Below are 24210 nucleotides of genomic sequence, written 5' to 3'. Positions count from 1 at the left end.
ACATAATTTCCTGTTTCGGCAGGAGTTTTCCTACCTCTACTATCGCTTGGGCTTGGCCCCCAGTTAGCAGCTAATTCCAGGACCGGCACCAATGGCTGCTGACCCAAGATGGAAGGGTCCCAGGTCCCAGGTCCTTCCTCTGGCAAATACAATTCCGCCCTGCCATTCAGACATTCAGCCATTCAGCCATTCTCGACTTTAACAAAGTAAAAAGTTCTCACCAAGTTGCTGGCTTGTTGGCTTGTTGCCTTGCTGGCTTGTTGCCTTGTTGCGGTTTGTTCACTTTGTGTAGTTGTAAATTAAATTTGGAAGCGGACTGGAGGGCTGTCCGACCTCGACACTCTACAGTTTATAATCGTTTGGGAATTGAAATGCAGTCGAGTCGGAGAGTCAGAGCCAGGGACGATTTTTGGCCACAGTCGGCAAATGTCTGCAAAAGTGCAAACTTTTCTTTTCTTTTCGTTGCTTTTTTTCTGTTCATCTTGGTCAAAGTTTTTGGCTCAACATTTTTATTGCATTTGCGGCGCCCCCGTTGAGAGGCGCTGCCGTGTCCAATGGCATCGAGTCCTCAGGCTGGCCATTAATTATTTAAAATGCACGGCGCCATAACCATTTAGAAGAGTCTCGCTGTAACATGTGCCGCCCATCCACACAGATGGATGCTGCAGCAGCAGCAGCAGCATCAGGCCACAAAGTAAGCGACAACAACACACCATTGAGGCATTGGGGCTCTTGTAATCATAAAAGTTTATGAGGTTAAAAAAACGAGGAGAATGCCACCGGCTGCCACACCGAGAACTGAATACTCTAAGAACTGCATTTCATTTCAAATGATAATCCAAAGCCACATGGCCACGTAGCCACAATACCCTACCACCAGGACTCCAAAGCGAAATCCGGTGACGACAAGTGACGGAGGGAGTGCCATTGATGGCGCAGGACGAGAAAGACTCTCCGGGAAAGACTGGATGGGATGGGCTCAGCTGCTCAGCTGCTAGTGTCGCATTTTGTGGGCATGGGAATTTAATTAAAATCAAGCACTCGCACTTGCACTCTCTCTCTCTTTCTCTCTCTCTCCCTCAGAACCCATCCCAAGCCCGCAATCCCCGCCCACACCTTCAGAGCCGGCTCAGCTCGTCGTTTAGTTTCAATCAAAGTAGCAACAAACAACAACAACAAACACACACAAAAAAGGCAAAAATTTTACGCAAATTGACAACAGAAGCGACGACAACAACAGCAGTCCGTCCGTCCGTCCGTCCCACCAAATGGGAATGGACGGAAGCGCCGCCATGTCAATAAAAATAAAAACTGTTTCAGATGCGTCCTCCACCGTCGTCGTCGTCCCCCCCCCCCGCACCCGTTTGGACCGCTTTCTGTCAGTTTTCTGTCGTAATTGAAACTCATTAGCGTGCATTTTAGTGGCAATTCTGGGAGCCGAAGCAGCGAAAGGCTTTCCCGCAACCCTTTTTCGGGCACTTCTCAACAGTTTTGGGCGGGCGCTGCTCTGCTGCCGCTCTGCCGTGGGATTGGGATAAAGCAGGGGCTCTGTGGGAGGGTTGGGGCGCTGTGGGAGGGTTATATGTGGTGTGCGTGCGGTTTATGTGGTAAGTGTGTCATCATTATGACTGCCATGAGGTTTTTTACTTTGGCTGCGAGGCATTTGCCAGCCCCTGTTCGATGGGTGTTGGTGGTAGACGGTAGTTGTCTAGATACACAGTTTGGAGCTTCCATCAATCCCCAAAAAAAGGAGGTAAAACCAATAACATAACACGTATATTATGGCTGAGCGCAGAGTGTTATTTTCCGTGTACACAAAGCGGCCACAAATCATTATTAATTGCCTTGTCAGTGGCACAAAGGATTAAAAATCGCACTCCAAACCGCAGCGGAACGACGGGTCGGGCACTACTACTCGACACCGACATCAATAGCTGAGAGAGAATCCAATTGAATTTAATTTGAAGAACTCGCTGGCAAATGCCTGTAATTATGCGTCACACACGAGGCGTCAAAGGCAACACACGCGGGACTGTGGATGGGGCAGGGGCAAGAAAAGGGCTTTCCTTTTCAACGGACCCCAAAGGAAATTCAATTAGCTTTCCCAAGAAACTGAAGTTGATGGCCCATTTGCATATAGTTTCTGACAGTTCAAAGTGTTTGGAAAGTTTTTGATGATGGAAAACTATTAATTACCCAAGGAGCAACACTTTCGATTAGCCAACGGGTCCGGGGCGTGGTCTCTGGGGAAATTGGCCAAAGATTGGCATTACCCCCGGTGCCATTTCGCCGGCATTCCCCTTGTCAATCACCTGCGGGTGGCTTTTTCCGTACAGCCACTCGACGGAGTGTCTAGAAAGGACAAACAAAAAGATTGATACCCTGGAAAAGTTCGATGGGAGCCATGATCATTGGTTAGGAGTTGGTCAGAGAAGCAAAGGCCTTTCGGTTAGTCGGAAGTCGCATATCCACCATTCACCATTCCAAGAACAGGGTATGCCAGAAATAATAAACACCGGAAGTGGACAACTGCAGCGATGCAGAAGTAGCCAGCGCCGCGGGCCAGGGAACGGGATGCACAAATAAAACCGAAAAATGCAATCGGAATCTCTGCGGTGCACAGGCGGATACGCGGACACAGGGACGCTAATCAAATTAAGCGAAATATTTGGTTTTCATATTTCAGCGGCCACGAGCGAAGGAGCGTTCTGTGGGAGATGCAACTTCAAACCGGCCGCGGGCATTAATTACACTTAAATGTTGACCACATGCCAGGATTTGACAGGGACACTGACAGGAGTCTCCGAAAGGACTAACGAGAGAGTGGGAGAGAGAGAGTTGGCTGCAAAGTCAATAAGTGCAGGCGGAACGAGCCTCGGGCCCCGCAGGACTCCATCATCCTTGTCCACTTGGCTGGCTGGCTGGCTGGCCGGCGCTGTTTTGTTCCAATTCCCTTGAGGCGACCGCTGGGCCTCGTTTGGGCTGCATTTTTTGACAAATTCCACCGACACGCAACAGCAGTGTCAACAGGGCGTGCCACTATGCAGTGGGTGTGGCAGGGATGCTGGGCTGCTGGACTGCTGCGATTAAATCATTAAATTCATACGCTCCACGGGTTGCACTTTTGCATCACATTTTGTCGAGGCTTTGTTCCGAGGCGTTCCACGTTCCACTCGGGATTGACCGCTGGCTGGCCCCCTGGTTGCTGGCCAGATTGTCACTTCCTGATTATTTGGTTTCCGTTTTCATTAAAATGCACGAGCCCTCCCCACCCCATCCCACCCATCCTATGCTGCTGCTGCTGCTGCATCAATGATTGCATTGGTTTGGGCCCTTGGTACATCCTTGGATTTGTATTTGAATTTGGGCTTGGGCTTGGGTTTGGGTAAATGCTTTTGGGGCATTTTTTAATTAAACGACATGCTGCTGCTGCCGAGGCAAAGGCTAGATTTCGGTGTCACCGCCTCGCCTCGCCTCGCTGTGGGTGTTGCAGCAGCACCATTGTTCCCCCTGGGTGTGTGTGGCACGTGCAATATGACAAATATTTTAGGTACACAAAAGTGCATTAGAGCCGGAGAATGGGAAAGGGGACCGGAATGGGTTTGGGTATGGGAATGGCAATGGCTATGGTGTCCAGACGATGACTAATTCCTACTGAAGCTGCTCTAAAGCCGCTCCCAGTTAAACTTTGAACTTTCTCAAAGACTCAACGACTCATCCATATGGAGGGGATCCTCCATGCCACTCGACTTTCAGAGACTTTCAACAAGAAACTAGCTGATTCCTTTCTGGTTCCATTTGCTCCTATTGATACCGCGTCTCCCTTTTGGCAGCTCCAGCCCTGCATTAAGGCTAAGTTAAACAAGTGAATGCAAAATACATTTCACATTTTCACATTTTCATTTTGGCATTTTCGCTTAAAAGCTTTTCCCGCCCAATGGAAAGGGCGAACGAACAGCAGAGGGCGGAGTACACGGCGAGAAAAACCGCCTCTAATAACTCGAAAAATGCGAATGGGCCGTGAGAAAGGCCAACCCTTTTCGCTCAGTGCAGAGACCAGCAGAGTGGCGGCGCAGTGGCGGCAGCGAGTGGAAGCTCTGTAACCGACGCTCCGCTTGTTTGGCCACGGCTGACTTCCGGCCTGATTTCCTGCCCACTTTCCACGGCTCCCACCGCTCCTGCCCCCCCGCTCCTGTCGCTGCTCCTGTTGCCTGTTCTACAACACACTAAATAACCTTGTTAGCGTTTTTAATTAAAGGTGTAAATATTGATATTTACCCACGCACTGCACCGCACCCGCCCCGCCCTGCCCTGCACTGCCACCGCTTCCGCCGGCACTGGCCGTGGCTCTGGCTCTGACTCTCGTTTTGGTCGCGTCGCGGAAATGCATTTTCGCAAAAAGTCAAATAAACTACATGGAAATATGAGCCGGTTATTAAATACGGTTATATGCGCGTTTCGCCTCCGGCGGATAAATGTCGTTTTTCGGTGAATTACGGAGGGAATATCATTTTGAATCTGACGACAGAGAGAGCGAGAGAGAGCGAGAGAGAGCCCTCTGGCTTTAAGTTTTCTTTAAATTTGTCAACCAAACTCTGGCAAGATTTCCAGCAATGGGGGATACCTTTTTCTTATTAGTTCTAAAGAAATTATTGATCTTGATTCCGAGTGCTTTTCCGACTGCAGTGAGTGCGCGCTGATAAGTATGCTAGCAAAATGTGATCTTCGATTCGAGTGTGGAATGGTACGGATACGGATAAGGAAAAAAGCAAGAAAGAAACCTCTTAAAACTGTAAATAGATACATGTATATAGGCATGTATTTTGCTCTTATTTACATGCTAAAATGGAACTTCCATTCTTCGGTAATTACTGACACCTACATACATATGTACATATGTATGTGCCCCAACCGGCCACACTCGTAACATGGCTAATACAACATCTTTACAACCTCATGGACATGCTGGCAATGTGGCCCTCTGGACATACCCCCCGCCCTGCTCTAATGCCACTCCTCTCCACTCCTGCCTGCCAGCCGCTGGCTATTAAAACGGCAAATGCACTCAAAAACCTCTCCTCTCCGGTTCGTTCGCATCAATAACGCACACTTGACGCTCCAAATTAAATAACCATCATCAGAATCAATAGAAATAGAGGATGCTACGGCACATACGGCACTCATGCCCACGCCCAGGCCCACGCCCACACTCCCGCATATCCATATCCGTGTCCACATATACACGGCGATATCCTGTTCCATGGCCGTGGGCCGACTGGACACCCAACAAATTGAGTTAACTCTTGCCTAAAAGCGTACCCGTCCGTACAATGTAAGAGCCTGCCGAGGGGTAGGGAGGGGGCTGTCGAGCGCCAGGCGCCAGGGGCCAGGGCCCTGTTAAGTTTTGTGCAAAAAATGTTAATTTTAATTAAGGCCTGCTATCGACACCCGAACAGACACGACTCTGCCACTGCCACTGCCGCTGCCGCTGCCACTGCCACTGCCACTGCCAATGCATTTCGAGGCACTCCACTCTACTCCAAAGTGCAATGCAGCGCAACTGATGCACTTTATGGACATGCCATAGACGGGTCTGGTCTGCTGTTCAGGCCTGGTCAGGCCTCCCAGAGAGGTGCGAGGTGGGCGGAGCCGAGCCGCTCGAAATGGTTGTCTGCTCTGGGCTCCTGTTCATTGTGGTCGTGTCATGGACATGTGTAAACATTAACACAACATTGTTGCCTGTCCGTCCGCCCACAGCCCACAGAATAGAGAGAAAGAGGCCGGGGACACCTCGAACATTAGTTGGAAAGGCTATGCAACAATTTGTTGCACTCCACACAGCGGCAGCGTCAGCGGCAGCCAAGCGTTGCTCTTTTATATGCCAGAATACACTCCCCCGCGGCTGGGGGGGCATTTTGGCGGTGTCATGGAGTAGGGAACATGTGGATCTATGTATCTCTTCGAATTAGATTAATGGAATTTTCGATTACATTGCCATTGTTGTAGCTGTAGCGGAGGGGCCCTGCTGCGTACCTCATACCCCTCTTTCAAGTCCTTGGCAGGGTATTCCGGCACTCGCTCACTTGCAGCATGAAATTCTGCATTTTTCTGCATTTATTTTGTTTGTTTTGCATTTTGCTCGAGCCACTTAAAAATTTAAATTAGCGCTGGCCGAGTGAATTGCATTAGCGCGCTTTTTAATTCGCCTCGTAAATATTTCACCTCTACTCGTCCTCGTCCTCGACCCCGTTCTCGTCCCCGTCCATGGGATGTATGAATTTTTCAGCATTTTAACGCGCTGGCCAGGTCGATGATTATCCTGCACAGCTTATCAGCGCCTGGCCATCCCTCTGGCATCCGTCCACCCTGCCACCTCCCACCTCGTGCTATTGAAAAGCAATTAAAAAATCCCAAGCGCCATGGAGTGCGGAGAAATTATTGAATTATAATGCACACAGTCCCCCACACCCCCCATGGCCGGGGTCTGGCCTGGGTCTGGCCTGGGTCTGGCCTCATAAATATAAATAGCTGTTCGCATTTTGGAAGAGGGTTCGTCCGGGGCTTGGCTGGTGACCTGGCTGGAGGGGCCAGCGATGAATGTAGAAAGTAGTTTAGGCCAAGGCAGCACTCCCTCGAATGACAAATCAATCTGATACTCTCCCTATAAATATGATCCCCATTAGCGGACACATGAGGGAGAGTACAGCTCCAATTAACTGGGGACCGCCCCTCGGACTGGCATGATCCGGCAATCAGCTTGTTGCGATTAAATTCTCATCTCGCGGTGACTCGATTCCCGTCCGTCTGCTAATTGCGCCTATCCGATTACCGACGCCCGAGAGCGGCATACAATAGCAAAAACAGCGCCGGCAAAAAGTGCAAAAATGGAGTTTTATAATTGGCTTTTCGGGCCAAAGATGAAAAAAATATATATATAAAATCGCAGGAGAATGCTTGGCGGCTGCTGCATTCGAAAATAATTAGCATAAAATCAAACAAACATCGAAAGAGCTCGCCAAAATATTAAATTTCAGGCAATTAAAAAATGCGCAACGCAACGCACAAAAGTGCGCTACGGATTTTGGCTGTCAGCCAACAAAAGCTGAAATAAAAGGGTTGCCAGGCCGTATCGAATTACCCAGAAGTCTGACGGACTTTTTATGTGGCTAAGACAAACAAATAAATTGAAGTATTTTCCATTCGGGGCCGCCCAAGAAGCTTAGAGCCATAAACACAATCAAAGCCAAGGCAAATAGTCGTAAAGGTCATAAAAATTGTCTTAAACGAAATGAGCGCACCCTCCCCTCCCCTCCCCTCTCCCACAGCACAGCACAGCCCTCCCCCATTCGGTCTCTATAGATGTATAGATTTTTTTTTTGTATTTTTGTAAACTGTGAACAGAACGATAAAAATGTGGCCCTCGACACCTGCGACCACAATTAAGCCGCGTTAAGCGTCGCTGCCGCTGCCGCCAGTCCGCGGAAGGAGGGATTTTTTGCCTTTCTTTCCCCCGAAAACTTTTCTCAACCTAATTGAGTTAAAACTCGACCAAAAAAAAAAAATATATATATATATTTAAACTTTTTCCGTGGGCAATTTTTTATCCCTCTATTTCTCTGGCAATTAAATGCCGCCCAGCGGTCGAGACTTTTACGTGCTGAAAGTTGATAATTTAATTGAAGTTGTTAACCATTTTTTGCTCCTTTTTTGCTCCTTTTTTGGTGCATTATTTCTAAAAAAGAAATAAAATATGTATATGGCGCGCGGGCCAAGGGGGGGGCCTTATTAAAATTTTGTTGAAATATAATTAAAGTCATGCTGAATTTAATTGCTCTGCTGACAAGGGTGTTCCGCCAACAGGCAAAAAAAAAGGGGTCTGAAGATTTAATTTGGTTTAATTTTAAGTGATTGGAGGAGAGGTTAGCAGGTGCAGAATGGAACCCCTCTTTTATCCATCCAGGGCCCATCCCGAGACCATCCCGAGCCCATCCCGGGCCCCTCCCCTTGCCATTTCCCAAAATTCGCGAACACACAAAAAAAACTTCACTTTCGTTTTCAATTTGGCAACAATTTGCTTTGCCAGTACAAGTATGTAATCCAAGACTCAATCAAGAGTCAAATACTAATAATGCACACAGACAGCAGGCAGGAGGCAGCAGGCAGGAGGCATGAGGCAGCAGGCAGGACCCCAACCAGTATCAGATTGTTTGGCTGGAGGCGGCACGGGAGGGGTGGGGGGAAAGGAAATCATCTGAAATTACCATAACCAAAGCGGAACCGGGAACCACGAAAGAAAAAATAAGACCAGAAGCAGGACGATGGCAGGACACACACATCTCTGTGATGTTTCTGGGGCAGAGATTGCAATTATTTGTGGAATGCACTCGGAGAGAGAGAGAGAACTTTATTGAGGCGCAAACGGAAAGGCAAACGCAAACGGTGGAGAAAGCGCAAATTGAAACAAAATGTACAAATCAGGCGGCAAATTTGCATGCGACAACATTTCTGAGACACCACACCCGGGGACCGGGGCCGAGGCCACTCCTGCGACAATGGGACAAGGGGATCAACTTATTGGCAATTTTTATAGTTCATCGAGGGTTGCAGGCAGTCAGTCGGTCCGGGTGGGGTGTGGTGTCTGTGTCTGTGTGGGTCCCAGTGCAAATTTATGTTTATTGAGGCAAGAATTTCACGATGTCATAAGAGTTGGTCGCTGGCAGAGGCCAGATCGTCGAATGGGAAAATACTCTACAAGAGACGCGGAGAGGAACCTGCAAAGGAGAGCAAATAAAGGCATGGAGTATTGGCTTGGATCTGTAGAACGAATCGTGTGTCCTTCGAATCCACTTTGCCACAAGGCTCGGCACTGAGAGTATACCGAGACCGTATGCAAATTTCCGCTGGCACGGGAGTACCGTCTCTTCATATCATACTCGTATCAATATCCAACCGATGCCATGGCAACTACGGCATAAATTTATGCAAATATCCGAGCAAATAAGTAAAATATTTCACTTGTCCAACGCTCTGGCTGTGGCTCTGGCTCGGGCTCTGGCTCGGGCTCTGGCTCGGGCTCTGGCTTTCTTTGCCAATTTCTTATTTAATTTTTCGGCTTCTCTTCGTTTTCCTTTTTTTTTATTTATGGCAACTAATTTGGCAGAGTGGGCGTGGCCACTCGTACACAAATCAATTCCACTACATTGAAGCAAAAATCAATTGGAATAAAAAGTGACGAAGGATGGTGGGCGGGGGGTTAGGTGGTGGGTGGTGGTGGGGGAACTCCTTTCCTCGAGCAGACATGCTTTCCTGGACGGGCAATTATATCTGAAGGAGTCGAGTGGCTCCACGGCACTCCATCTCCAGCGAGAACACAAGTTTATCTGTGCATCCCGAGGACCAGGATTCCGTTCTGTTCTCCAGCAGAGCCCTCCTTTGTCAAGGATCCAGCCCCAGCCCCAGCCCCAGCCATGGCTCTGCAACTCTGCAACTCAATTAAAATGAGCTCAGGTGTAAATTTTATTGAAAATGTTTAATTGCCGACGACTTGGCATCGTCTGTCTGCCACTGCCTCCACCTCAGCCTCTGCCTCAGCCTCATTCTCATTATCTGCTCCATTATACTCTCGCAGCGATTTTTACTTGTAATTATTTTGTTTTTGTGAGTCTGTCCCACACACACACACACACACACACGCACACGCACACTGTTGCGCAATATTCTTTGTCCTTTGGGGTTTTTCGAGGATTTATTTATATATATATTTGCCTAAGCTGCTTCTGACATTGTCATGATGATGATGATGATGGTGCTGCTGCTGATGTCGTTCCTGAATTTATCTGTATTTATGTGAGCGGAACCAGACCAGGAACATGGCCCGGAAGGATCCTTGCAACGAGGGCAGATCCACGAGGATGTCGAATGTTGTCGAAGGGCCCACCGCCCCCATAGACCTGGCGCTAGCAACGATGTCCTGCGGTGCTTAGTGCATATTGAAATTTACACAATTAACTTAATTGCCAATAGTTGTGTTGCCCCCCGCTCCCCGGCTCCCCCGCTCCACGGCTCCCTGTCTCTGCCAACTGCTGCCACTCCTGCCACTCCGCTTCCCATGCCGCCTCCTGCGGTCGCTGTGGCAACAACAGCACTTTGTTCACACCCGACCGAGAGCTATGCTAACCCTTGTGCCGATCTATTTAATTTGAACAATTAGTATGACCGAATGTCAAGCATTATCTAATGCGAGAGAAGGCAGTCACGTGACCGCACGAATGCAAAACAGATTTGCGTGATGAATTTATGACTGACATTGATGGGCCCCGGCCCCCGGCCCCTTCCCCGGCCCCAGCCCGGACCCAGCCCGGGCCCGAATCGCAGACACTTCACAACATGCAACAGAATGCGGCCGGAGGCCCCAGGGGTGTGTTCTTTGAAAGTTGCTCTTTTTTCACGCCCGCTCCTTGCCGGCAATCCTTTCTCCGTTTTTTTGTGTTAACCCTTTCCTCTTCGGCTCGATCTAATGCTGCTGCTAAGGGGATTACGAGGCCGATGCCGAGGTCGTGTGTCTGATGTTGATTAAACTGCTCCCATCTGAAATGAAATGTTCCCTCCTTCCGCTTCTTCATTCATAATTTATGCAAGTTGCTGGAAATTCGATACACCCGCATGGTCTAGAATTGCTTTAAATTTGAAAGTGCGCTACAGGGCCATAGGGGGGAGAGCATTAAGCCCAAAAGTCCAAAAGAAAATGCACATAAAAACAACAAACAGATCGGCATACACATATTCCAATAGAGTACATGAATCTTCACATATTAAAGCACTGCAAATAAAACTAAAGCAATGCCTATACAAACCATAAGGTTTCAGAGTGCAATCAAGCCTATAAATATATGTTGGCCATCCTTGAATTTCGACGGAAGTCTACCAAGTAAACCCAGAGAAAAAATACCTGAAACTGCCAGATTTACACTAAGATCTTAAAATGTAGCTGCCACTGTGGAAATATTCAATATAAATACAGTAGAATCTCTATTTCTATCGGTTTGGGCGAGAGCTCTAAAAAATCAGCTACCGATTTCAAAGGAAGAACTGGATGAATATCTTCTTATTGACAATTGTTCGGCGATTTGTGAGGACCCTTTCGAAGACAACATTGCTAAGAATATATTAGAAGACGGACAGAATTTTATGAAAAAAAAACCATGTCATTGAATTAAATTTATTCGATTATTTTTTTTTTTTTATTACAAAATAAATTTTTTTATGTTCAAAAAATTGTTGTTATATCAAAAAATATTTTTTTTGTTTGCTCCTTTGGGATAGAGCGTTTTTCGGTTAAAACGACATAAAATCGTCGTTAACTTGAATTTGTTTTTAATTAAATATTTTTAGAATTTGATTTAAGTACAGGGCGCGCCATCTTTTAGTACGGTATGGAAACATCAAATAATCTTTAAAAAAAAAACAACCAATTTCCATAAGTATGGTTTGGTTCTTTACAATATATTTAGACTATGTTTTGAAAACAATATCAATTAAGTGGCCGCCTCTATTAGCAATTCAAAATTGGGCTATTTTTTCTACGTTTGCCATTACCTTTACCTCACTTATGGAAATCGGTAGCGTACTAAAAGATGGCGCACCCTGTACAATTCCTAAAAATGTAATGCATATTTTACTATGATATTTATTATCATTTATTTTTTTATTTATTTATTTAATATTGTGTTATTTATTTAAAAGTGTGTTTGAATTGGGATCAAAGTGAGTTCTATTTATTTTCACCTTTTATGTACTTAAGAACCGAATATTCAATTAAACCATCTGTGCCATAATTATCCGAGTGTATTACTAGCTTAAGATCCTAGTTTTAGGATCTCTAGAACTTCAAGCCAAAGACTTTTCCCAGAGTCCCACGCTCACTTGCCACTCCCCCCAGCCCCCGGCCCACGGCCAGGGGAGAAATCAAAGTACAACAAAAATCAACATGAAACATGGAACAATTAATAACAAATTAACATGATGGGGTCGCCTGGCCGGAAGTGAAACCAAAACCGAAAGCAAAACCGAAACCAAAACCAAAACCGAGACGGCGCTACACCGAAGAACATCAATACTCGTACTCGTACTCGTCGCATAATGAAATGTATTTGTACAAAAATTAAGCGACAAATGCTTCGTTTCGAGTCTGCCCTGTTTGGGCATTGTTTTGTTTGTGTGAAGAGAGAAGTTTGGCCCTCAAATATTTACACTAATCATTGTAAAACATATTCCTCAAGTGGTGCCCCGTAAGCCCTGGAAAATGTTGGGAAGGAAGGCAGAAAACAATGGTCGAGGACGAGGTCGAGGTCTCAGGTCCAGTTTCGGTTGCAGGAGAGAACAAGAGAAACCTGGCCCGAGTCACGTGCCTCCCAGCACGTGTCCCTTTTAATGACCAGCGAATTGTGAAAGGAAAACACACACAGACAGACAGAGAGAGAGACAGAGAGACAGGGGAAACCCGCAAAAAGGAAAATCAAAAAGTAACGCGGCTCCTTTCATACGATGCGATATATATTGAAATCCAATTCAATGAAATTGTTGCCACGCTCGAGTTCCATTAGACAAAACCAATCACAACAGCCGAACAGGGGGGGGTGGGGGGCCAGGGAGAGGTGGCAGAGGTGGGAACCCGACCAAACCATCCATCCATCCACCCACTCACTCAATTGTTGGTCAGTTGAGAATATTTCGACAATTTGCATGACCAACCCTCCCCACACACACACACGCACACAGGCACACAAAGGAATATGTCAGGCAGCAATTGAACTCTTTTCTCTGCCATCAATGGAGGCATTCGCCCCCTCCATCCGGCCCCGAGCTCTCGGCCCGAGCCCGGGCCCGGGCCCTTTTTAATTGAGGAACTTGGCTGCGGCGGCGTGTGTCGTGTGGCCAGCGAGACCAGAAACAACAAATACGAGTAGATGACAGACAACGCCTGACAATTGTCCTGTGGGCTGCAGGCTGCAGTCGGGCACCAGGATTCCGCAAGGGGGAGTGGGAGTGAGCAGAGCCGATACTCATATATCATCTCATCAAGCAGAAGGAATACTCGCCAAGACATCAAGGATATGGCAATGATATCCATCTAGGACAACATGTGTCACAGCTTCATTCCACACACGATTCCTCGTCAAGTAAGACGCAATAGTCGTATATCAAAAGCTAGGAAAGTACACCGATACTCTGTCAGTCCATAAACAATTCATTTATTATCCACGCAGGCTGCCGTGTGCTCTGATCTGATCTACTCTTAAATGCTGCACGCTTGATTTACTGGCAGCGGCTGCAAATCATCGCCCAAGCCGAAGCCGAAGCCCAAGTCAAGGCCCAGGCCCAGGCCCCTGGAAAAAGGGATAAAGACAATGGACAATATGGGGAAAATATGAATATATTCACTGCCAGCCCATGCATACAGGGGTGAGGGGGTGAGGGGGTGTGTGACTTGGTCTCGTGTAGGCATGTGCGATAAATTATCATGTGCGGCAGGGTCTGGGAGAGGGAAAAAGGGAAGGTGTCGTGTCCTCTCTCAGACCGTAATTGGTAGTCAAATATGTGTGTGTCTCCCGCCGCCCTTGGCCCGGTCTTCCCTTTTTTTTTTGATATATTGGAATGGATTTGCTGGCAGACAATTTTATGATCGCTGAATTTATTTGATGCACCTCTCCGCCCCCCCCGCCCCGCACACGCCATAAATTCCAATTGTTCGCCATCAGTCGTCGAAATCCTTCAAAACGGAAATTTATGCGTCCTGTTAAAAAACGTTTTGTACGAAATTTGGCTTAAAAATTAAACGAGTCGAGCTAAATTTTTTAACAACTAATAAATATTATCCCATAAAAAGGTGGGAGGTGGGAGGGAGTGGCGGCCACAAAACCACCCCTGGATGGTTACAAAACAAAAATATTTATAAAGAAATAGAAAAAGAAAAATTGCATATAAAAGTGACGATAAAAAATTACCTTTAATGTGCCATTTTTACTTTTGAATGTCTCTGCAAAAGAAAATGCGGAAAATGCATTAGCAAGCGAGCAGGAATCGGGCATACTCTCACGGGGAGAGAGTTCTTTGTGGCTGTGTTCTGTAGAAGTTTTCCCCTTCAGTAGAGCATTCCACGGCCCTTAGGATTGCCCGGAGGATGTACCTTTTCGGGGGTGGCCCACATACTCGTATAAAGTCAAGAGAATTTTGTGTTATATCATTTAAATTAAAAGCTGAGCTGACAATAAAAAGTATACAATAAACATTTACTCACGGACTCAACAATTCAAAAATTGTATACCATTGTATGGCTGCTATGGAGCTCTGTCCGGGCCGTAAAACATTTAATAACAGCCGAATCGGGCTTTTGATATGCCCAACAGACATTTGCAACCCCCAACAGAGGGAGTTTAAAATAAGAAATGCATTTAATCATTCGAGTAACAAGTGAGGAGCAACTTTTAAAGTGGCACTTTCGTCGCCTTTTATGCTTACTTGAACTGACCGCACATCAGGGGCGCCACCGCCACTGCCGCCGCCTCAAAGAAAGATCTTTCAACAGTCATTCCAAGACCATTGAAACCTTTTGTATTGGCCAGCCAGTAAATCGACCCCAGCTCCCGGCCTGTTGCCAAAGGAAGTTCGCCCGTTCTTGGGGTCCAAGTTGTCCAAGTGTGTTGTCCTCTTTTTATGGCTCTGGCCGGCTTGCCCCCGCCACTGGACACACATAAATTTCCATCCTCACATGTGACGAGAACGTTTTCCCACAGTTGTTCTTGGGCCAGGGTTTTCGGGGTAGTGAAATCAAAAAGGAATTATTCTTGACCCATTCCGGCGTGGGGGAGCGAGAGGAACGGGTCGTTGCCTTTGTATAATTCCCCATTTAATGCCTAAGCCAACACCTCAAAGGGACCCAACAGCAACTCTGACGAAGATGAATACTCCTCCACTCGATTTGCATAGTTGGGGTCGGGTTGGGGTTGGGCTGGGTCGGCCCTTTCGGCCTGCCTGCTGACAGCCAAATGGCTATGGCTATGGCTATGACTGAGGCTGAGGCTGAGGCTGACCTAACGAACCATAAATTAAACACGCTTTTGATGTCTTGGTCTGGCCAGAATGTTTACTTACTAAAGTTCTGGTAACATTGTAGAGGGTTTATCGCTCAAATTCGATTATAATGAAACCCAAGCAACCCAGAAAGAAAGACCATCTCCGTTTTGGGCCCGATCGAGCCGCACTATGCTTGGAGCTGTGGAAATTAATTGTGCTACCCCGGGGTCGGGCACGGGGACGGATCTGGTTTTGTTCTGCTAAACAATTTGCATAAATTACAATACGAAGAAGCACATCCGAGGCAGCATCCAGGGCACATATCGCACCGGCAATAAATTCAAGTCAGACTTTTCAGCCTGGCTTAAGTCATCAAAATGGCAGCGGCCGAACGAAAAGAAAAATTGCCGGACAGCTAAAATTTGTTTATTTTTTGGGTAGAAAACCAGCCAATGAAAAAAAAACACACACACAAAGACAAACATCTGTGGCCACCGGGAACTATTTTTCGAATATTTTGATCAGATTTTTCAACTCAAACCAAAAGCTGTACACACAAAGCAACAATTACTCATCCCTCCGCAGGGTACAGTGCCGCCACTCCGCCGTACTAGTATGAATTATGTGGCAAATGCCTCGTTATTAATTAGACTCATTTGACGCTCGGCTTCAGGACTCGGCGCGGTAGAGATTGTTGCCATGAAGACACCTTAATTAAATGTCTGTCTGCGGTGGATGAGCAGAGCCAGAGTCTGAGTCTCCTGCGGGGTGGTTCTGTTTTTTGGCAACAATATTTTGCATATGCTGGTTTTTTGGCCCTGATGATTGTGGTCTCCCCAGCCCCAGCCCCATCGCCGACCCTGTCCCAGGAGATTTGTCATTTTAATTTCCATAAATCAATTTGTTAATTAGTGCGGCTCTTTTGGTTGCCTCTGCCACAGACAATGGAGGCGATTAGCCATCAGTTTGCGATTTCTTCAAAATGGCCACAGCAAGATCTTCGCGGTTTGAGTTAATTAGTTTCCGCAAACAGGTCCATCAAGAGTGGCAAGAGTACCCAAGAGTGGGTAGGACCATCTGTACACGAAATATAAAAACCTCTCCTGTGTCTTTGCCATTAATCCGCGGTGGAATCTGACGTACATACGAGTACGCCTCGGCCATTTACCAAATTCCAAGGAAACAAATCTACCGCTAGCAATTATTGTGCAACTAAACTAGGGCTATTAGCGGCGGAAGGAGGTCAAGGAGGTAGGTCAAGTAGGATGTGGTAGAAGCACACTGATTGATTTTATTGAAAGAAAATGGAATGGCCAAGTTTTCAGCATGTTTCGGTTTCCTGTTGCTTTCTGCGATGCCGTGGCTATTTTCACTTGAAGCATTTTTGTGCTTTCGGAGGCGCCGGAATCAGCTCTTCTTAGAGGGGGCACAGCGATCAATCGACTTCCTAGCAGGTCTGGACTGGCGACTTCAGAGACTGGCAGATGGGAACAAGGCTCATCCCCAGCCATGAGGAGACGACCTGAAGGCTGGAGGGCAAGAGGTTCCAAGGAAGACAATTGTCTGCGGCTGCGACATTGAAACAGTGCACTGCGCCTCGTACCTGGACCACAGCTGCCCCAGACCAGTGTCCTCCAAAGGGAAGGGAAGAATGGATCCAGTCCGGATGGGCTGCTCGCTGGCGATGCATTTAGTGAAGAACGGAATGCCCTGCGGACTGTCGGGCGGATCTGGAAAGGAGTTGGCACTTCAGAGGTGGATCCCTTGGCTCTGGCAGCACTTACTCTCAATTTCTACATTAATTTTGATTGCCGACGACGCCGAAAGCAGGAAACTGTTTTAGATGGAAATATTCACGTCCACGGCACAGGAATACCGAAAGCACCTGGGAAACTGTTCCGAAATTTGTTTGAATCTATCAAAAATATTTGTTTCTGTGGAGCACACACATCGTTCAGGACTAAAGCTGAAGGGCGCAGGCTGGCAGGTGGGCAAGGGGGCTCTACGATCCTCCATATCCCGTTCTATATGTCTGCTATATAATCTGGCACCTTAGGGTGCCTTGTAAAAGGTGTGCAAATGTGGAAAATGGGTTTAGGAAATCATTACCATCTACTTCTCTCTTGTGGCAAGTAAATGCTTTGAAAACTTTGGAAAAATACTTCAATTAAGTTTGTCGTTCGCTCGGAAAGACTATTTTTGTTCTTAATTTGCATTTGATTTGCTTGGGGGCAAATCAAGCAGAGATAAGAGCCCCGATTTCATTACATTCCGAAGGAGAAGGCCACTTCTTTATGCCAATGTCCGCACCTCGCACAGAGACAAAGCAAATAAACAAACATAAAAACAAATAAAGCTGCCAGACAGCCAGGACAGCCAGGACATCGAGGGCAGCCAGGACATCCAGGACAGCCAGGACTGCAATCGGCAGCAATCAGGAATCGGAATCTTTAATCCCATTTAGTTTTCGCATCGAACTACCGGGCAGGGCATTACTTCAATTTATTTTGATGGCCGAATGGATGGAAAAATGCGTAAATAGCTGCAGAAATATAAATATTTTATGGACAATTCGGAGAGGAGAAGCTTTAAAGTGCATTGGCTTTGAGCTTTAAGCTGCCTGCCACTCGAGTGGCATGCCCCAAGACCCACCGACAAACCGAAGATGTGGCAGCAGCCATTTAATGTCACTTGGGCGCAACCATCAAGCATATTACGAGGACGAAGGCCCCAGCTCTACTCGGTGCTGCCTCCCGACTAGAGGGCACCCTTTTGAGCCCTTCCAACTAGGGCCTCGGAGGCCCTAAGCCACATATAGCATAGAGACCCCTATCCTCCACCTGTTACATCCTTCGACAGGAATCCAATATACCCTTCGTACACGGCACGAGTGCCCCCATTTGATAACAACAACAGTTTACACAACAAAACAAACCCAAACGAAACGAAACGAAACCATAAGAGCGAAGGCGGAGAGATGGGTGGCAGAGGGTGTGGCCACATGTAGAGTGTTCTGTCCTGGCTTTGACTTTGACTTGAGGTGCATCCCGCCAGCCATCATCCAAAGTAAAATGCATTCAGCAACAATTGTTGCTAGCTGTAAATAAACACGACTTGCACCCCACCCACATGTGTGCACTCCGCCTCCACGCCCCCATGATGTGCACACACACTCCTGTGGGGGCTGCTGGGACTGCAGGGGCTGCAGGGGGGGCAAACACTGAAATGATAATAAGGTATATAATTTAATATCAATCTGACAGCCAGAAGGCAACAAAGTGCGCCAAAGCCAGCGACCGACGACGACGACGAAGACTTCAGCGCATTCGACGCTGCTTTTTATGCTACACTTTTTGCGGCATTGCCTGCTAAAGATTGGGATCGATTGACTCTAACCTCAAAATCAAAACCTCAAATCTTTTCAATGGGAATTTGGTTTAGCTTCCCCAACAAATCAGCCACTGTTCTAGGACGGCTGCCCTCTCCATCCCAGGCCAGGTGGCAGAGCATCGCCTAGTCGGCCTCTGCTCTCCTGCAATTCTTTCGCCGTTTCTGCTGCTGCTGCTGCATGCCATGCCCTCTGCGCGCACTTCACTTTTATACACGAGTATGCATTGTCTGTCGCTGTCGCCCCCTGTCTAGAGGTACTCAAATGCCCTGCTCCTCCCAGTATCCCTGCTCCTTGGCTGCCGTTTGTTTGCCCTTCCAGGGGGTATCACAATTTCGAGGATACGTTGCGAAAGAAGAGAATTTTGCACAGTTCTAGCTGGGTGCTCTGGTGCCCTGCCAATCGGAAGGGCATTCAACAGCCACAACCCACAAGAGCCTACGGTTTGACGGCTTCCTTTGGCCCCCAAACCCCAAACCCCGAACCCATATTATGTTTCCGCTCATCTCACCTTTTCGCATTTTTTGCGCTGCTCCTTTCTCTCTCTCTCGTTCTCTCTCTCTGATATTTTTTGTTTGCTAACCAAATAAATGCAGCTTGTTGTTTGTGTTGAGCCAAGCAGAACATTTCCATTTGAATGTTCTTTTAAGCGAAAACAATTTCTTCTTTGTTTTGCTTTTGAGAATGTCTCCTCTTCATAGCCGCCCCCCACCCAGAACCCAGAGCCCAGAGCCCAGAGACCAAAGCCCCATCCCGTATTGGCCTTTGTGCAGAGTGTTTAGCAAATTAGATCATGGATTTTCCCTTCTGATTTTCGGAAGGTTATCGCTTGGATGTCATTATCGGGTACCGCCCCTCCCCCGCCCCCCTCCCCCGCACACACACCCGCCTGAGTGCCCCGCGAGTATAATATTCGTATTCTTTCCCCCTTTTGTTGTGCACCTTTCTTTCAGGTATGCAGGATATTTTTTTGTTTGTTCTTTAAAGCATTTCGCTTGGATTTTATTTTACATTTTTTTATGCTGCAACTATAAAAAAGTTTTTACATTTTTTACGGCACTTATTTCTGCTTTCTTTCTCTGCTTTCTGCGGCGGATAACAAAAGAAGTTTTCCGAGGGCGAGTGCATTATATTTTGGACTTACGGCGAGAAGTTGATTATGTTGATTTGTGGAATTGATTTGCCACCCCGCCCACACCCCCACCCCACCCACCACGCAGCACTGCACTCTGCCAGGCACTCCTTACTATCATAAAATATTCGTGGCATGTGGCATGTGGCAGGGCAAATGTTCCCACCGATTGTTCTGTCAGTTGTCAGTGGATGTAATGCCATGCCACAGATAAAAGAACGTGCAACGTGGAGAACTGTGAAAAATGCATCTACTATTTATTCGCAGACCCTTTTATGGGAGATCTTCAGATAAGTTAATTAAGGAGGTTATTCGATTAATTTCTTTAGATTTTCCAAGGGCCGGGGTACGAGCCACAGGACCTACGTACAGGATTTCGGCAACTGCCAGACGCAGCAAGGGCCGCGGCTCGATTCCAAGGAATAGGGAAAATTCTATTGCAGATTTTACTAGAGATACTCGAAAAAGAAATGCGTTTAGGCCTTAGCACTAGAAAATTCGTTGGGGGAAGAAATCTCTGAAGCAGCCCGGAATAAGGCTTCGAACTTCTCCCCTGAAAATTCGAACTCCAGAGCCATGCGTGGCACTTTCCCCTCAAAAATTTCGAACAACGTAAGGGAGGAAAACGTAAGACGTAAGCGAGCAGGGGATGGGAAAAACGTAAGGCCACGGAAGCATGCATGCCGCGTGAATGTAACATGCCACAAGTGTGACTGCAACCGAGCTCTCTCTCTCTCGCAGTCCGACACTTCTCTCTCTCTCGCTCTCTCGGGGCTGTGAGGAAACGTTTACTGCACGTGACGGAAAGTAGCCAAACATTAGCCAAACTCTGCGGAGCCGCAGAGAGAGCGAGAGAGAGAGAGAGCGCGCGCCCGTGTGGCATTGGGTGGTTCGGATGGTCTGGGTGGTTGGAGTCGTTGGGGTGGCTAGAGACCTTGGCCGCTTCCCGGGTATAAATACGAGCGCCCTGGCGGGCAGCGCCTCAGTCGAACAACAGAGCTCGACCCGAGAGAAACTTACCGAGGAAGCCCTCCAGCGGAAGCGCATCAAGTGAAACACCGTATCCAGCGTATTTTTTTGACGTAACCTTTGCCCACGAGTCCTGCCATGGCCATTCCCTTCTACGAGAACGAGCACGCGTCGGCGACGGCAACCGCGCCCAGTGACAATGCCACTGCCACCGCCACCGCTGGCGACCAGGTGGATGGACCGCCGCTCCTCGATCCCGGATTCGACCATGTGGACTACGAAGGACCTCCGCCAGCAGCGGCGGCAGCAGCGGCGCCATCGGCGGCAACAAGTGAGCCGCTACCGAGCGCCGAGGAGCAGCTGCTGGCCTGGAAAATGCTGGCCCTGACCATGTGCAAGGTCCTCAAGCAGTTCTGCCAGCACCACAAGCAGGCCACCGGGAAGCCCACCAAAATGACGGCCACCGTCCAGATCCAGCCACAGAGCCAGTAAGACCCCCGCCCCCCCCAGTATCCCCGAACACCCCTCCGCCACCACCCCCCAAAGAAACAGAAGCAGGACCCGGGACAACCGTGCCCGGAGCTCTGAAGCGGCTCCTAAAAGCGCAACTTGTGATTACTTTACCGTTGGCGAACACGTGAGAACTAGCGCAGCGCCCCAGCCCCACAGCACACCCAAACCCCCGCCCCCCTAGGGACAGAAGGAAACGGAGGACGAAGACGGGAGAGAGAAAGAGATTTAGGATGGATTTGAGAGTGCAAAATGTGAATCAATTTCCCAAGGAAAAACCCCAGAAAGTAGTTTTTATACACCACGTATTTTCTTTGATGGAGAAATGATTTCGAAATTGCCGTCGCGACACACACTTTTTGGATAAGCGCAAATGTGATAAATAATTTTGCTAAAAATATTTCCAGTCCCCTCCCCGGAACCTCCCCCCCCCCCCCTTTCCACGCAAACTTATCTAAGTTTAGTTCTAATCCTAAGTTAAGTTCTCCCCAGAGATCCGATCCGATCCGATCCCATCCGATTCGATCTGGAAGCAGCAGCTAGTTTTCAGAGTCTCTCTCCGAAGAGAAGCCCAACTTAGTCGATAAGCCGAACACACTTCGTATATATCCTTCAAATAAGTCTAAATATATATACATATATAGATGTGCGTGTGTATATGTGTCCGTGTGTAGGTACAACATTTTTTTTTACAAACAACTCTCTTGGTGTCTATTTATCAGAGTTTCAACTTCCTAGGTAGAATGCTTCTTCGACTTAGCGAATAGTTATGCAAATACAAAATATGTTAGGTGTATATTTTTGATATTTTTATATTTGCTTTGCCAATCGATAAGTGTCAGCTGTGCGTTTGTGTCAACTTAGTTTCCATGTATGTAGATCCCTACTCATAAGCAATACGAGGACTTCGCCCGACTGAAGGACCCTCGGGTCTGGGAGGAGGCAGGACACTTCCGCGTGTCACGAGCATACTCATAGTACAAGTTCAAAAGTAGAAATATTTACATCCATACAACAACAACAACAACAACTACCCTCCCCCCCACCCCCACTACCCCCCACCACACAAAACACCAAACACAAAACACAAAACAATTACTATTATTAGAGATTAAGCAATTTTTTAGATCTAAGCTAAGTAAACCCACAGAAATAGTGTGCATAAAGCAAATTACAATAAAATATTATGAAAACGCATTGGCTCTTGGATTTATTTTGATGGGAATTTCAGATGCTGCACGGCACCGCCCTAAGGTGCCCGACTATATAGCATGGGAAATGGAGGATCGTAGAGCCCCCTTGCCCACCTGCCAGCCTGCGCCCTTCAGCTTTAGTCCTGAACGATGTGTGGGCTCCACAGAAACAAATATTTTCGATAGATTCAAACAAATTTCGGAACAGTTTCCCAGGTGCTTTCGGTATTCCTGTTCCGTGGACGTGAATATTTCCATCTAAAACAGTTTCCTGCTTTCGGCGTCGTCGGCAATCAAAATTAATGCAGAAATCGAGAGTAAGTGCTGCCAGAGCCGAGGTATCCACCTCTGAAGTGCCAACTCCTTTTCCAGACCCGCCCGACAGTCCGCAGGGCCTTCCGTTCTTCACTAAATGCATCGCCAGCGAGCAGCCCCTCCGGACTGGAGAAGAATGGTCTTAGGTTCCCTTTGGAGGACACTGGTCTGAGGCAGCTGTGGTCCAGGTACGAGGCACAGTGCACTGTTTCAATGTCCCACCAAAGGTCTTCCCGATCTACAGAGCCGCAGACAATTGTCTTCCATGGAACCTCTTGCCCTCCAGCCTTCAGGTCGTCTCCTCGTGGCTGGGGAGGGGCCATGTTCCCATCTGCCAGTCTCTGAAGTCACCTGTACAGACCTGCTAGGAAGTCGATTGATCGCTGTGCCCCCTCTGAGAAGAGCTGATTCCGGTGACTCCGAAAGCACAAAAATGCTTCAAGTGAAAATAGCCACGGGATCGCAGGAAGCAACAGGAAACCGAAACATGCTGAAAACTTAATAAATATACAGATCTCCACGGATATCTGGCACATTTGTTCAGTCCAATAAAATCAAAATCGCACAATATGTTCCCGTATGCTTTGCCGCAGCTTGTGGCACATCCTAATTAACCTACGTGCCACCCCTTCCGCCACTAATAACCATAATTCACTGGCGCAATCATTGAGAATGCCTTACCACCTCAAAGAGAGTCCACCTCGCCCCGCCGTGGCCGGCACCATAACTGTTGCCACAGAGAACGAGATCAAAGCCTTTTTGCCAGACAAAGGACTCTCGATAATTCCTCATATTGCCCCCCTCCGCCCGGGATATGCCCGGGAAAACTTCATACAATCGATGCGGAAAAATGTCGCGTGGCGCCCCCGTAAAAAGGCCTTTGGGCAAAGGAGAAAAAAATAGAATAAAAAGGAGACGACAGAAATCTTTCAGCTCCCGATTTTTAATACGCTTTGTATGAAGGCAAATACTGTGAAAGGATGTGGGATGCTAAGCTGCTTTTTTAATTTTCTAAAATCCAAATAGAAGATTTTCTAGGCGTCCGTCCATCGAAGCCATCAATCAATCCATAATAATATCAATCAGGGCGATGGGCAAAGAACAAATAACATTTGCCAAATCAACTTTAGAACCCCCCCAACCCCACTCCCCACCCCCACTCCCCCGAAGAAGATTTTATAATTTTATTTTTTTTGATATTTCCCTTCGAGGCAGATAAGCGAAAAGTGAAGGATTTTCGAGGTTTCGCATTTCGGGAGCTGGAGCTGGGGCTGGAGAAATGCGCATTATGGGAGATGGTTAACGGTTAACTGTCTGAATTCAATCAAATGTCCCCCCGGGAATTTGCACTTTTGTTTGCTTCCACGGGCTTCCACACATGATACCCGGCCATCCTTCATCCTTCATCGTTCATCCTTCAGCAACCCTTTCCCTTGGCTCGCCAGCGGAGAAAGCAGAGAAAGCGGACCGCTCGAGTGCATGTGTGCGTCCGTCCAGCAGAGAGATGAGGAGAGGGTGAAGTGGTAGTGGTAGTGGTTTTGGTTTCGGTTTTGGCTTTGATTTGGTAAGGTGACCCATAAACAAACAGATTCCTACTTTTTGCCAGCGAAATCTTCCTGCATAGGGTATGC

At 47.6% G+C, this 24210-nt stretch overlaps 2 protein-coding genes and 2 long non-coding RNA genes across 7 annotated transcripts in view; 2 read left to right on the top strand and 2 right to left on the bottom strand.

Moving 5' to 3' along the window:
* Positions 1-24210, bottom strand: part of LOC26534107 (uncharacterized) — a 76824-nt gene that overhangs the window by 17471 nt on the left and 35143 nt on the right. For both annotated transcript variants that reach the window (XR_004470014.1, XR_004470013.1), the window contains one exon: positions 14004-14035. This is a non-coding gene — a long non-coding RNA (uncharacterized lncRNA). The remainder of the gene's footprint in view (positions 1-14003; positions 14036-24210) is intronic.
* Positions 16729-17029, bottom strand: LOC117184604 (uncharacterized). The gene is made up of 2 exons (XR_004470012.1): positions 16857-17029; positions 16729-16802 (listed from the first exon to the last, which is right to left on the bottom strand). It is a non-coding gene; the product is annotated as an uncharacterized lncRNA (long non-coding RNA).
* Positions 20555-21081, top strand: skl (sickle). Its single transcript, XM_001353945.5, has one exon. The coding sequence runs from the start codon at positions 20700-20702 to the stop codon at positions 21051-21053; it is 354 nt and encodes a 117-aa protein (XP_001353981.5). The 5' UTR covers positions 20555-20699; the 3' UTR covers positions 21054-21081.
* LOC117184603 (uncharacterized) lies at positions 22380-23149 on the top strand. Of its 3 annotated transcripts, none has more exons than XM_033382992.1 (3): positions 22380-22581; positions 22637-22767; positions 22824-23149. In XM_033382992.1, exons 1-3 carry the CDS (start codon positions 22567-22569, stop codon positions 22945-22947), a joined length of 270 nt encoding a protein of 89 aa, XP_033238883.1. In that variant the 5' UTR covers positions 22380-22566; the 3' UTR covers positions 22948-23149. The 3 variants fall into 3 exon arrangements, with proteins under 3 accessions (XP_033238883.1, XP_033238884.1, XP_033238882.1); XM_033382993.1 differs by having other exon boundaries at positions 22381-22581; positions 22807-23149; XM_033382991.1 differs by having other exon boundaries at positions 22382-22581; positions 22637-23149.

Source organism: Drosophila pseudoobscura, chromosome X (genome assembly GCF_009870125.1).
Source record: "Drosophila pseudoobscura strain MV-25-SWS-2005 chromosome X, UCI_Dpse_MV25, whole genome shotgun sequence".
Taxonomy (NCBI): domain Eukaryota; kingdom Metazoa; phylum Arthropoda; class Insecta; order Diptera; family Drosophilidae; genus Drosophila; species Drosophila pseudoobscura.
Note: the sequence above shows the minus strand (reverse complement) of the source record. Positions and strands in the feature narration are given on the sequence as shown.

Bases quoted from the DNA above. Each gene is read 5' to 3' on its own strand.
- skl (XM_001353945.5), top strand. From the start codon at position 20,700: ATGGCCATTCCCTTCTACGAGAACGAGCACGCGTCGGCGACGGCAACC.